This window comes from Melopsittacus undulatus, chromosome 19 (assembly GCF_012275295.1).
Source record: "Melopsittacus undulatus isolate bMelUnd1 chromosome 19, bMelUnd1.mat.Z, whole genome shotgun sequence".
Classification (NCBI taxonomy): domain Eukaryota; kingdom Metazoa; phylum Chordata; class Aves; order Psittaciformes; family Psittaculidae; genus Melopsittacus; species Melopsittacus undulatus.
The window spans coordinates 2,873,011-2,887,027 of NC_047545.1; the positions used below are offsets into that span (position 1 = coordinate 2,873,011).

Genomic DNA, 14,017 nt, shown 5'->3' on the forward strand with positions numbered 1-14,017 from the left:
CCATGGCTTTAGGAGAGCTCCAGCTGCCCTTTGGGTGCTGCACCCGTAAGCAACACCTCCTCACTCCCCTTCCTTCATCCAACACCAGCTAAATGTCCCAACGCACCTCCGGGATAACTGAATGCAGGGGAGCATCCCCTGCTCACGGCTCTGCTCTGGAGCTGGGATGAGGTTTTCCAGCTTGGTTGCAGAGGGGTAAGCTGGTGCTGGGGAAGGGGCCGAGGCAGCGCAGGCGGTGCTGGCAATGCAGCAAGAAGGGGCCATTGTGGTGAGGCACAGCTGCACGGGTGCCGGGAGCAGCGGGAATGCCAAATGCTGGTGATGGGAATGGCTTAGGGGATTCACCACCCCCCAGTGACAATATGGGCTTTATGGGAGCACTGCTGCCATGTCCCAGGACCTGCTGGGGTCCAGCAGGTGCCCTGATGGGGCCATGTGAGTCCTGTCCTGTGTTCCTGTTGCTTTCCCATCCCATGACCCCCATTCCTGCCATGTCCCCTGCATAGCCCCACTCAGCTAAGCAAGGGGGTGGTGCTGGGTGCTCCAAGGACCTGGTCCTGCTCTCAAGGCTGATGGAGATGGATGCTGGAAGTGGTGACAAAGTGACACTGGGAATGGAGGGAGGACAGAAGCGGCTCCATGCCCTTCCCAGCGCTTCTCTGTGACCCGGCGGCAGCGGCTCCTGTTTCTATTGCCGAGTCCTAGTGAATTATTCAGGCTCTGCCTCTCCCAGGATGCTCCCCCTTGCCTGGAGTGGAGCCCCCATCACCGGCTGCAGATGGGGATACGGATGTGCCGGCTTCTGAGGTGGGATGAGCTGTGGGAGAGGGAGCGGGAGGAGATGTGAAACCTCCCTGAGCGTGGGGTGATGCTCAGTGTGCGGGAAAGGAGCCTCTGCAAAGCACCATTTCATCTCATTGAAAGGAGAGGAGGAGGGAAGGGGGAGAGGCAGCACATGAGCTGGCCCAGATCCTGTTTCTGCTCTTTTTCATTCTGTTTCCGTGCAGTGTCAGCTCCTATTCCCACTGATCCGTGATGGCTGCTCCATCCACACTGGCAGAGACGAGGCTTTGCTGATGAGCCCTGACGTGGACCCCAGTCACTGCTGGGACCCCATGAGGGTTTGGGATCCAGCTCTGGTGTTGGGAGCGAGGTGGAGAACTGTGCGATGTAGGGACCATCCCCGAGATGCTTCCCAGAAGCAGGAAGTGGGGGATTGTATGCTGGGCACACTGGGGTGTACTGGGGAGCAGGGTGCACCCCACATGCCCAGCCCAGCCTGTCCTCCCCCACAACACCTTCAGTAATGGGCTGAACAGGATGAGCACAGCAGGGATGCCACAGCAGTGGGGACATAGGATGGAACAGGGATGGGGCTGCAGAACGGGACAGGAATGAGGACATGGGACAGGACAGAAATGGGGATGCAGAACAAGACAGCAATGGGGACATGTGACAGAGCAGGAATGGGGACACAGGCCAGCAATGGGGATGCAGAACCAGGCAGCAATGGGAACAATGGGGACACTGACACATTCTGCTGGGCCTCCCACCTCCCCTTGATCCGTCCCCATCTCCTCAGCCCACAGGCCCGTGCTGCACTGTTCCTGGCTCATGGCTTGTGTCCCATTGCTGCCAGTGGCCACCAGGCAGAGATGAGCTGTGGAGGGTGATTTATGCCGGGCAGGTTGATGCTACAACTGTTTGGGAGGGCAGCAGCAGCTGCTCCGGCTGCTCCAGTACAACGGGGGCAGCAGGAGGGGGGCTCGGGGCAGGACATGTCCTGGGGGTGTCGTAGAGGGGGTTGGTAGGGCTGAAGGGGAATGGGGGGGGCTGAGGTCGGCTTCAAAGCACTGCGTGAGACCAAGATTCAAGTCAAGGCTCCTGCTCACCCAGACTTTAATCCTCTCTAAATCCCACCTTTAATCTGTTTAATGCCACCTTCGGGAAATGGGATCCTGAGCGGTGCCTCCTTCCCACCGAGCCTGGAGGAGGAGGGGGTGGAGGAAGAGGAGGAAATGGAGGAAGAGGAGGATGCTCCCAGTGCTGGGGCGCTGGGATGGGGGTGCACGACTCGGCAGGACCTCGGGGCTTGGGGGTCCCCAGCACAGGCCACGACTCCCCAGTTGCTGCTTCCCGACCTGGAAACTCCTGAACCCGATGAGACACGGGCCCTGCACCCACCGCGGGGGCTCCGGCTGCCCCCGACCCGTGACACTGCCCCCGATTTGCACCGGCCATGGAGGGTGCTTTGGGGCCGGGTGGGGTTCTAAGGTCTGGAGCAACCCCCCCCAATGCAGAAGCCGCCCGCACACCGGGTACGGGGGGCGAGAAGGACTTCGTGAGACACCGCCCCCCCCTCGGTGCTGCCCATGCTCACCCCGGGTTACCGGAGCCCTCCTCCGCACCCTGCGCGCACCCCGCTCCGCTCCGTACAGACCCGAGCCGGATTCACGCCGCGATAACGGGACCGGTCCCCGCACGCCGGCATCCCGGTACCGATCCCGGCCCGCAGGACCCCCGCCGCGCCTTCCTATTGGCTGCTTTGTAGCAAGCCCCGCGTTGCCATTGGCTGGCGCTGCCCGTAGGCTCCGCCCCCCCGCGCCTCCGCCACCGCCCCTCCGGGCCCCGCTCGGGACCTCGCAGCACCCGCGGGCGAGAGGCCCGGACCCGGCACCGGGCACCGGCACCGGGGGCAGCGAGAGGCACCGGAGGAAGCGACCCCCCCCTCCCGGCCCCGCCCCGTCCCGTTCCGCCCCGTCCAGCCCGCGGGCACCGGAGCAGCCCCGGTCCCGGCGCCGCGCTCCCCCGAGGCAGGCAGGTAAGGGCCGGCCGGGCTCTGCTGCCCGCCGGGGCAGCGCTGCCGGGATCGGGCCCTCCCCCCGGTTCCCGCGATCCGGGGGGGTGGGGGTGCGCGGGACCTGCCCGGTTCATGCTTCTCGTTCCGGTACCGGCGTGCGGCTGAACGGCGAGCGCGGTACCGGCCGTGCCCCCCTTCCTCCCGGTGTTACCGGGCACAGGGGGCCCGCCGGGGAGCCCCGAGAGCTGCCGGAGGGCAGAGCCCGGGGGTGCCCCAGGAGCCTTTGGCCGTAAGGGGTAAGGGGAGATCGCCCCCAAAACCGGTGGGAAAACCGAGGGGGTTTGAGACGCCGCTGGGTCCGGGGGGTTACGGCTGATGGGAGCTTGGAGAAGGTGGTGGAGTCCTCCCGGGGGTCATCTCTGGAGCCCCTGTGAGAGGACAAGGATGGGTGCCCCATGGCATCACCCTGGCCTTCCTGTGCACCCAGCCACTGCCTATGCCCGGGGCTCTAAGGGATGGAACTGCTCCATTCCCTTTGGTGAGGCCGGATCCTTGCCTGGAGCAACAGAGCTGGATGTAAAACTTCCCAGCTCCCACCAACCAAAGCTTTGTCAGCTCCGAAGCAGGGAAGGATTTGGGCCATAAACATTCTTCGCCAGCCCCAAGCCCACCACAGGATCCAAATTGTCCCGTGGAGCTTTTCTTCCCTCCTGGAGTTGCTTTGTCCTCACTGATCCCGGGGCAGGAAGCATGTGATGCACCCGGGCCCTCACCACGGGACGGATGGATGGGCAGACGGTCGGTTTGGCCTCTTCCCCCCTTCCCCATTCTCCGTTTTCCACTTCCCCATCAGTCTCCATCTGCTCCGAGTGAAGGAGAAAGGAAGTTGCTGCCGGAGAGGGAGGCTTGATGGCAGCTCGATAAAGAAAAGGAGGAAATGGAAGGCGACACAGATGCTCCAAAATAACCCCCCCTTCCTCCTCACCCTCCTCCTCTCCACCCTGCAGCTGCCTCCCCCCCCAGGGCACAGTAATCCCAGAGGGATTCCTTGATATAGCACCAGATCAGCTCCCCCATCCCGAATCAGCACTGGGGGTATCACCCCCACCTAATGATGGAGCGCCTGCAGTCAGTGCCCCATCATGTGCCAGGATCCCATTCCCACGCAGTGCTAGTAAATGGGAAGCGCCAGCGGGATTTACCACCTACGCCCGGGGTTGGAGCCCCCTTGGATGCAGCACCCGGCTCCTTGCACAGACACGTTGGAGCTGCCGGGGCAGATCGACATTCCCAGGCATTGGTGCAAAGGAGAAACCAAAACCCTTCTGTTCCTTCCTGTGGGTGCCCATGCTGGGGCTGCATTCCCGGGCACATCCAGGAAGAAGATGATGGGATTGGGGCATTCAGATCCCAGTGCCAGGGATGGTGAGGATGATGATGGGGATGTGGCCAAGTGCTTGGCGTGAGCACCAGGAGCGAGAGGAGCACGACACAGTGTGGTGCCCAGCTGAGGCTATGCCAGTGCTTCCCACAGCATCCCCATCCCCTGGCCCAGGGAGCCGTGGTGGCCGTGCCAAGACAGGAGCTTTTCCTCGGGGAGGTGTTTACTCAGTGGCTTCCTCCCTGGCCTCACCCCGCTGGGCACACACGCGCCGGACCCGGTGCCTTTTGGTGCTGTTTGCACCCATGGCAACGTGCGAGTGCCGGTGGTTGTGAGAGGCGGTGTTTGTCCGTCCTCTTCCTCCTCTGCTGCCCCAGCGCTGGTAATGGGGGGTCTGGGAGCTGGGAAGGCTCAGGGATGGGGAGGGATGGGTGGCTGGGCTCTCCGGTTACATCCCTGCGCTCTGACCCGGCTCCTGTAATCCAGCCCGGTGCGGGGTTTAATTAATGAAGAGTGGGTGGAGGTGCAGGGAACTGGTGGAAAGCGATGCCAGGGGATGGAGAGCGGAGCAGCAGGATCACATCCATCACACGGGCGTGTGGCCAAGGATCTGGAGACACTGGGGATGCTGGGGTGCGGGAAAGGGGTGATTTCCAGAGCAGTGTGCATGGGATGGAAGGGAAACCATGAAATGTTTACTTTGGCTGGGAGGAAACTTGTAGCAGGTTAATATGGCCCTGGTGAGGAGGAAGAGGAGGAAGGAGGAGGAGGAGGAGGAGGAGGAGGCAGAGGTGCCTCTGCTCTCAGAGGGAGCTTTGTGGATCCCTCCCCTTGCTCCGCGCGCCTGCTCCGTGCCCATAAATTATTGAAGTGCTTTTGCTTCCCTGCATGAAATATTGAGCCCGGTGCTGAGAGAGATGGGGGGGTTCAGAGGGGAAAGAGAGATGGGGCTGGTCAGGGGTGAGGGGTCTGTGGGGCAGGTAGGAATCACCCTGGCACTGGCAGGGTGATGGGGTCTCAGGCTCCCCCCTGCAGCCAGGAGCTTTCATTGGTGCTTTATAAGGAGAGGGTCACACTCTGCTCATGGCTGCAGGAGATGCTTGCTGGGGTGTCCCCATTCAGACGGGGGCTGAGGCTGCAGCCTGGTGTTGGATGTGATGCTCGTGGCTGTCCGCAGGGGACCCCATGGCTGTGTCACTGCATCCCCACCTCACCCGGGACATCCACCCCCAGGGCTGCAACCTCCCCATTGAAACCTGCCAAACGGGTGGAAACCCCCCCAAAAACGGCTGTGGCTCCCCAAAGCCACCGCTGGGACCGCAGCTCTTCCGGAGCAGGGAGGGACCTGGTGCGAGCAGCGCCCGGCTGCTTGTTTTGGGAGAAGAAGCTGAGTTTTTAGGGCGTTTTCATTAAAAAGAAGAAGAAGGAGGGGAGGAAGCAAACAAGCCCTGAGCAGGGCTGGGAAGTTGAGCAGCAGGAAGGAAACGGAGCGGTTTATTTCGGTCTCAGGTCTGCTCCGTGGGGCAAAGCTTTGCCTCTTCCGTGGGCCGATAGCAGCCCCTCGGCGAACAATGGGGCTGGAAAACAGCTCGTTCCGGTGACAGCTCCTGCTTGGGGCTGAGTCAGCAGGTCCTGCAGGGGCAGACGGTGCCCAGCGGGAGCGGACGTGCCGGGAGGTGAGCTGGGCTTTCCTTGGGCTGTGCAGGAGCGACCTCACGGCAGCGCACTGGGGTGCTGGGATGGGGCAGGCTGTGCTTTGGGGGCCCAAAGAGACCCCTCGATACCGCTTCGTGCCTCAGTTTCCCCCCACAAGTGAGGATTGGGTCCCTGCGGGAGGGGGCTGTGGGCAGCCGGCTCTTGCTCAGTGCTGGGAGCGCGGAGGTTGCTCTGTGATTGCAGGTGCTGACTGGGAGCTGTGGGTGTGCGGGGCAGAAAGAGCTGGAGCTTCCCATTTTGTAAGGGCTCCGTAGGTGGGATCTGCGCTCCCTTTGTGGCTGCAGCCGCTCGGCACAGAGCTCAGGTGCGGGAATTCCTCTTTACCAAGGCACAGGGCATCCACAACCACCACGTGATGCAAGGGAAGGGACTTCCGTGGTGCCAACACCTTGGTAAAGCCATGGTCCTTCTGGAAGAGGCTGCCTGCTGCAGGCAGAGCCAGTCCCCCATAGAGCCAAAGGGAGCAGAGATGGAGCCCATCCTGCCCGTCCCTCCGGGCTCGGCTCCAGCAGCATCTCCCGCATGGAGCCATTGGCATTAAGTGATCCCGGGAGCTGCCTCTGCTTTGTCATTTGTGCCCCAGGAGCCGGAGCTGGAGGCTCATGCTGGCAGCAATCGATGTTTTCACATGGAAGGAAGCACTCACAAACGTCCGTGTTGTTCCTCAGGGCTGTGAATAACACTGCAGGCGGCAGCTTCGTTACTGCACGCTCAGCTCATGCCCTCACAGAGCCTTGGCCTCAGGGAGCCGATGGCTGGGAGATGCTCAGGAAGCCAGGGCTCAGTTTGCACCATCACCTGTGCTCCATCACCCCTGCACCATCACCTGTGTTCCATCACCCCTGCACCATCACCCATGCTCCATCACCTGTGCTCCATCACCCCTGCTCCATCACCCGTGTTCCATCACCTCTGCACCATCACCCCTGCACCATCACCCCTGCACTCTTCCCCTTGCACAACCAGCTGCAGTGAGGTGGACCCGTGGCCACAGCTGGGTACCTGAGCCCTGCTGGGGTTTGCTCCCATGCTCCATGGTGGTAGGAGCAGGATTGAGGATCCCTGGAAGGGGTTCAGCCAAGGGGGGCCCCAGCATGGCCCATGCTGGGAACAGACTCAGAACAACCCATTGGGGCTGCAGACAAGAGGCTCTCCATACCCATGGCCAATTTATCCCCATCCATTGTCACACCAGCAGCATCCTTCAGCTTCAATAGCTCCCCTCCCTGGTGATGTATTTATAGCCTGATCCCATCCCCTCCTGCTGTCTCTTTGCCAGGCTGACCGTGCCACGTGCAGGCTCTTGCATAAGCAGCCCCCATCCCTGCCCATCTGTCCTGGCGTGGGAGCTGCTGGTTCTCACCCTGTTCTTGCCTCCCCGTGATTCACGGCTCCATGATTTCCTGGGGCAGGGATGCAGCTCCAGGGTCGGTGGCTTTGGATTCATTCACAGCTCTTTTCAAAGCCACAGACAGCTGGATCTGGTCCTGCCGGGCTGTGGCTGAGCAAGGGGTGAGGTTTCTGGCAGGTTGGATTATTCACCTCCGTGCAACGCTCAGGAGGAAGCAGAACGAGTCTGGGCTCCAGCGCCATGGGTGTACCAGGGCAAGGGCCTCCATCCGTGCTGGTGGGTGCTGCAAACCGGCCGTGCCACGTGGCTGTGGGTGACTCAACCGGCACCTGGGTCGTCCCCAGCTCACCCTGCAGGAAATGAGTCAGGGTTTCAGGAAGACAAAAAGGTTGAAGTGATGGGGCAAGAGCCCTTCCTGCACCGGGAGCAGGCGGCACCAGGCAGGACCGGGATGGGGATGGAGGGTCACAGGCGATGCTCAGGTAGGGAGACCTCTGGCACTGCCCATTGCACTGCAGCTTCCCCGCAGGGTTTGGGCCAGGAAGGTGGGAGCACCCCATAACTCATCCAGCAAAACCCAGGCTGTGAGCTCAGCTCCTGCCTTGCACCCGGGAGCTCTTCTTTGTCCTGCTGTTGGCTGGAGATGCTCTTTCTCCTCCCAAAAGGCTGAGGAGGTGGGAGAAGAGATGGGGGCTGATGCAGGGCATGGCCTGAACTGTGTGTGTGTCTCTTCCCCCTGCAGAGATGGACACCTTCAGCACCAAGAACCTGGCTCTGCAGGCCCAGAAGAAGCTCTTGAGCAAGATGGCTACCAAGACCATAGCCAACGTCTTCATTGATGACACCAGCAGCGAGATCCTGGATGAGCTCTACCGGGCGACCAAGGAGTACACCCACAACCGCAAAGAGGCACAGAAGATCATCAAAAACCTCATCAAGATCGTGATGAAGTTGGGTGTTCTCTACCGCAACGGGCAGTTCAGCGCCGAGGAGCTGCTGGTGATGGAGCGCTTCCGCAAGAAGGTGCATACCTTGGCCATGATGGCCGTCAGCTTCCACCAGATAGACTTCACCTTCGACCGCAGGGTCATGTCGGGTGTGCTCACCGAGTGCCGGGACCTGCTGCACCAGGCTGTCAATGGCCACCTCACCGCCAAGTCCCACTCCCGCATCAACCACGTCTTCAATCACTTTGCGGACTATGAGTTCCTCTCGGCTCTCTATGGGCCATCCGAGCCCTATCGCACCCACCTGAAGAGGATCTGCGAAGGGGTTAACAAGATGCTGGAGGAGGACAACATATGAAGCTGGCCAGGGCAGGACGTGCACCTGGTTTGAGCATCACCAGGCTCCATGTCCTCTGCTCTGCAGCACAACCCCCTTTGCTCCTTGTTTCTCCACCAAACTGAACCTCTTGACTGTGTCTAACCCTTGCCCAGGGTCTGCAAACCCCTCCCAGGTGACCCTGGGGCTCTGGGCTCCTGCTGTACAGTTTGATTTCCTTTGGCCACTAAGTGCTCTTAGCCCCGAGCCCTCGGGCTCCTCCCCTCGATCTCTGGTGTGACTCTTCTGGGGGAAACCCAAACCAAAGGCTCTTGCTGTGTGACACCGCTCGGGGGGGGGCACTTGTTCGGATGCACACTTGGGGGGGCTGGGGAGCCCCATGGTTTCCTTTCCCAGCTCCGTGATGTGCTGGGAGCAAATCGTGGCCCACACTTGGGCTGCATAGGGGGGGGTGAAGGTGTTTCTGCACCTTGCAGGCATCTTCAAAGACAAGGCCTGGGGACTGGAAGGATCCCACCCCACCTGGCCCTGGGAGCAGGGAGGGAGCTGCTCCTTCCCTGCATCCCAGGTACATCCGAGACACAAATCCCCCCCCAGCCTCCTGTGATGGTCCCACTGTGGTGGCTCCGGTGCCTTTGGTGGGTGTCCAAAGCTCTCCCATGGATTCCATACATTTCATATGTCCTCGACTGAGTTCTGGCTGTGATTTTTGAGCCGCCTGTAGCCCTGATGAGTGACTGAAATAAACTCATCTTTAAATGGAGATTGCTTCTTGTGACCTGGGCTTTGTGCTCCCCAGCCCCAGCATCGCTGCTGGCCAGGCTGCCCCTGCTCCGCACAGTGGGAAGCAGCTTTGCAGGATTCAGGGATTCAGTGCAGGTGAGTTGGGCCCTCGGAGCATGAATGCACCAACCGGAGCTGCTCCCAACACACTGAGCTTGGCTTTGAACATGGGAAATTGCCCTTTTAGCAAGCAAGACACGGCACAATCTCATCTGCCCTTATCTCTACAACCTCCTTGTGCCTCCTGTTCCATGGGATGTCTCCAGGCACAGGAGGATGCCAGTGCTGATGGGCAGAGCATTCTGCCTCCCATTCGCTGCTGCCTTTCCACTGCTGGCTCAAGGCACTGATAACTTCTAGCCTTTAGGATTCAATAAAAGGAATGCCCCCATCTGTGTCATTCCTCAGGCCTGGCTCCAGATGTCACAGAAAATGCAGTTGTGTGTGTGGGGTAAAGCATGTTTAGGGGTATGCATGGAGGAGAATGCGGCCGAGCTCCACCGAGGCGCTGGTCCCTTTGGGAGGGCAGGGTGAAGTCGCCCTTTGGCCCACAGTGTTTGGGAGCAGACATTCCTGGTTCTTTCCAGCTTGTGGCAGCTGCCAGGGACGTGCTTGAGAGGAGCCGGAGCTGGAAGCAGCTCCTGGAGTTGCCAGCAGATGCGGGGAGCAGGCAGGGCAGAACAAGGCTGATGGATGTGGCTGCCGCACTGACGGACACCGGCACTTCCCTGTTCTGCTCTCATGGTGCACGTCAGCATCAGCTGCAAGAGGCTCCCCAGTTGCATGGAACACCCCTGCACAGATGAGCCCCGACTCTGTCCCCAGGGTTTCATACACCCCAGGACCACAGTTAACCCACCAGTGCCTGCCCTTTGCCTTCACATGCAGGTGTCTCATCTGAAACTGCTCCCTCACACCCCATGGCGAACACCCACCTTGTTCCCAGAACTCAGAACGGAGCAAACTGGGGCCAGAGCTTGATGCTTTATTTCTTTATTGGTGGTGTATTTACACAGGAAAGGAATTCCACGTTCCCTCGCTGTTACTACTCGAGATAAGAAAAAAATCCCTTCTGTATGTAGAAAATAGTCCTGCAGTTGTACTGAGGCATGGAGGTGGTGCTCGGATTGATTCCTGGGTTGTGTCAGAATAAGCAGCTCTGCCTTCCCCATGTCCAGTTATCTCCCAGCCCCTGCTCTGCACTAGGGCAGGGCAGGAACATCCTCCGCAGCACAGCCATACTCAACAAGGAGCCCGACAGCTTTGGCCAACTCTACCCCTTCCTTCCCCCTCCCACCCAACTGGATTATTGGCAGTCCTGGGGGAACGGTTGGACTCGATGATCTTAAAGGTCTTTTCCAACCCAGTTGATTTGGTGATTCTGATTCCTGCCGTCATGCTTGCAGAGACAGAAATCCTGTCTTTCCGTCTGGAAACTACAGAGTTAACAACTTCCCTTTAGCAAACCTTGGTTAAATCCAGACACTTATCTTTCTGTGCTTCTCTTCCTAGCAAGGGAGATAAGGAGCCCCCATCCGAGGGGAGCGTTACCATATTCAGCAGATCGGCCAAGCAGAAAGTGGGTAACAGAAGGGCTGGCTGCAGATCAGGAGTCTCAGAGGAGGTTTCGGCTGCAAAGCACATTGTTACTCTGACACAAGCCAGAATGCATCTGTCTTAACACCCCCAAGCCCCACTTGTGTTGGACCCTAGCACATTTCAATATGGAAAACATCAAAAGGTTTGGCTGACCCCCAAACCCAACCCCCTGCAGTTAAGCAGTGATCCTCTTTATCTGCTGTGCTCTTCCGACCAGAACACCCTGCCCAGCGCCGGCCCCGGGGTCACAGCTCCTCACGGGGTGTTCTTGCTACAATCACGAGCTTGGACAGTTCAAAACGGAACTTGCCTTCCCTGTGAGCCACTGTAAAGAGAGGAAACAAGGCCAGGATAAAGCAGATGGGAAGGCACGAACAAAACAGTCCTGCTGGGTCCTTTCCAGGACCATAAAGCCAGCAGGTCGGGCAATGCACTTCCTTCTTCTGCACACGACAGGCACATTGGGATGAACCCCTTCTTCCCCCATGGTAATTTAACACTTACACTGCAATATGCAGCTACGGATCACCCTGCCTCCATAGCACACACTGTCACCTGTCTGCATTGAGCTGTACTCGTCCCCAGCTTGGCTCCCAGCCCCTTTCTCACACAGCTCTCAGCCACAGACCTGTTGTTTCGGTGACCTCAAACTCTTCCTGTTTTAAGGGGATGTCGCTTTGTCCACCCGCCGCAGCTTGAGACTGAAATGGGAAGGAAGGGGTTTAAGCAGTTGAGGCAATGCAAGAAGCTCTTCGGTTTAAAGGAAACAAGCAACAGCATGTTTTGAGAGGGAATGAATTTGTGTTTTCCTCATGCAGAGCAACAGGGCAACATCCACAAAGGAAACCTGATGGAAAATCTCTGGCTAGTTTTCCATTCCTTATTAAACCACAAACTTGTGCCTGAAAGCCTCACCTCGGAGGGCTGGGCAATGGAAGCTTGAATCCGCCACAGCACCAGCAGAGGGGTTGTTTCCATTGCCACATGGGGTTTGCTGAGGCCAACCAAGCCTCCCATGCAGGGCACCCTGGCAGGAGGGTGGCTGTGGAGCCATCAGCAAGGCCAGGGTGCTGAGAGAGCACAAACCCAGCGGTGCAGGAGGCTGTACCTGCAGCTGCTCTCCCGCTGCCACCGCTCTCTAATTAGAGATGTGATGGAGGACGTTTTATTGCACAGATGTCTAATAAATGTTTTCCATGTCAAATTCATGTTTTATAGCAGCCTCCCACACGCCTGCTTCCAAGTGATCAGCTGGGACTTACGTAAGCCATGGCATACTCTATCTTGGCTCCTTTCACTTCAGCTTTAAACTGGGTAAAGAAGAGATAAGACTTCCCCTGGGGCCTGAAATGAGAAAGCAGAGTCTTTGACACGGGCAGAGAGGCTGGAGGTGCAGCTGAGCTCAGGGCTCACAGCTCCCTCCCTCCACAGGCACCTCTGGCTCTCTTGTAGCTCCATCTAATGAGGAGGGTGGAATGGGGACCACAGCACCCAAGAACCACCCTGCAGAGGCAAACCCAGCCTCCCTGGCCCAGCCCCCAGCGGCCTCACTGTTGGTTGGGGTTAAAGAACACACCTCCAGATGGAGCAGGAGAAGAGCTGCTTGTCTTCACCGACTCCAACGTTCATCTGCCACTGCTGCAGAGGGGAAAGGTCCATACAGTCAGTGTGGGTAACCCTAACCCTTGTGCACCTCCGCTGCCCCACAGACCAGGCACCTCCCCTCCAGCTGCGGGCACGGCAGGTTTGAGCCATCCCAAAATAACACAAGGGAATACACAGTGCTCCCTGACAGCCCCTTTCTGCTGCGTGTGGCACAAGGCTCCAAGCCCGGCTGCCATCCCCATCCCCAGTTCTGTTGGCACAGCTACAGAAGGGAGTTAAAGCCTCATTTCTTCTGCTCAAACAAAGGGACCTGATTGGAACAGGGCTCGCAGAGGAGAGAGCACAAAGTGCATCTGCACAGCACCGGCTGCAGCAGCGCCGGAGCTGCAAAAGCCTCCCAGGGAACACAGAAGCGGCTCCTACGAGGTCCTTCCTGCCCAGCGGGGTACGGCGGGAGCGCTCCCAGGCACATCCAGCCCAGGATGCGCTCAGGAGCACGGCACAAGGCACCAGGGCAGGACACGCTCAGGGAGGAGCGCTGGAAGTGGCGCAAGGGGAGCACGAGGAGGTTTCCCCATCTCACCTCGTTCGTTCCTCCCTGGGCTGAGTACGTGAAGGTGCAGGCGCGATCCCCCTGGAAGGAGAGGAGGAGATGAGCGTGCACCGGGGCACGGGGTGATGGGCTCCAACTGACACGGGGCACGCGCAGCCCCTCCCCTTGGGCCACCATCAGCCGCTGGGTGGCAACGAGGGGACACCTCAGAGGGTGACCCCAGGGGTCAGCAGGGCCCCGCGCTGCTGGGGGACCAAGGACCCACAGCCCCCTCCTCCATGGGACTCCTGCCCATGGGAACCCTCCTGCTCCGGGACCCCCCCCATCCCTGCGGGTACCCCTTTCTCCTGGGGGCACTGTCCATGGCAGGCTCCATTCCATGGGGAGCTTCCCACCACAGAGGCCATTCCACCTTGGGAACCCGTTTTCCTTCGGGACCCCGCTCTCCCTGGGCCCCCCCCAATGCCTTTGCAGACCCCCCCTCAGGGACCCCTCTCCCGATGGGGTCCCACCGCCCCTAGCAACAGGCCCCTTAGCAACCAGCACGGCCCCCCCCCCCCGAACAACCAGCTGGTCCCGCCCCCCCTCGCTGCCAGCCAATCCCCGTGGCGGGGGCCGGGAGTGACGTGGCCCACCGCTAATCAGCGACCGGCGCGCCGGAGGCCTCGGCCGCTCCCCCCCGGCGCTCACCAGGCTCCGGGAGAAGGTGTGCACCCCCCCGCCGGGCCGCACATCGAACTCGGCCGCGCTCGGCTCCTCCGCGGCCCGGGCCGCCAGGCACAGCAGCGCGGCCGGCAGCAGCGCGGCCCACAGCGCCCGGCCGCTCCTCCCGCTGGGCGCCGCCATCTTGGAAAGGAAGCCTGCGCTACGGCGGGCGGGAGGGGTCAGTGCGGGCCGCGGGCGCTCCGGCGGCCATCTTGGGTGCGGGCAGGAGGGTTAACCCTA

General features: G+C 60.2%; 3 protein-coding genes across 5 annotated transcripts in view; 1 reads left to right on the top strand and 2 right to left on the bottom strand.

The window, feature by feature from the left end:
- SEMA6B (semaphorin 6B) overlaps positions 1-2,491 on the bottom strand; it is a 36,369-nt gene extending 33,878 nt beyond the window's left edge. Inside the window, exon 1 of the mRNA XM_034070926.1 lies at positions 2,409-2,491. Within this exon, the coding sequence (XP_033926817.1) occupies positions 2,409-2,491 (83 nt within the window). The remainder of the gene's footprint in view (positions 1-2,408) is intronic.
- A 205-nt stretch (positions 2,492-2,696) lies between these two features.
- Positions 2,697-9,297, top strand: TNFAIP8L1 (TNF alpha induced protein 8 like 1). Of its 3 annotated transcripts, none has more exons than XM_034070877.1 (2): positions 2,697-2,821; positions 7,988-9,297. In XM_034070877.1, the coding sequence occupies exon 2, from the start codon at positions 7,993-7,995 to the stop codon at positions 8,551-8,553; it is 561 nt and encodes a 186-aa protein (XP_033926768.1). In that variant the 5' UTR covers positions 2,697-2,821; positions 7,988-7,992; the 3' UTR covers positions 8,554-9,297. The 3 variants fall into 3 exon arrangements, with proteins under 3 accessions (XP_033926768.1, XP_005141580.1, XP_030898186.1); XM_005141523.4 differs by lacking the exon at positions 2,697-2,821 and adding an exon at positions 5,387-5,857 and having other exon boundaries at positions 7,991-9,297; XM_031042326.2 differs by lacking the exon at positions 2,697-2,821 and adding an exon at positions 6,831-7,730 and having other exon boundaries at positions 7,991-9,297.
- A 988-nt stretch (positions 9,298-10,285) lies between these two features.
- Positions 10,286-13,921, bottom strand: MYDGF (myeloid derived growth factor). Its single transcript, XM_034071000.1, has 6 exons — positions 13,763-13,921; positions 13,103-13,153; positions 12,491-12,552; positions 12,177-12,258; positions 11,543-11,615; positions 10,286-11,239 (listed from the first exon to the last, which is right to left on the bottom strand). The coding sequence occupies exons 1-6, from the start codon at positions 13,916-13,918 to the stop codon at positions 11,160-11,162; spliced, it is 504 nt and encodes a 167-aa protein (XP_033926891.1). The 5' UTR covers positions 13,919-13,921; the 3' UTR covers positions 10,286-11,159.
- Between the last annotated feature and the right edge of the window lie 96 nt (positions 13,922-14,017).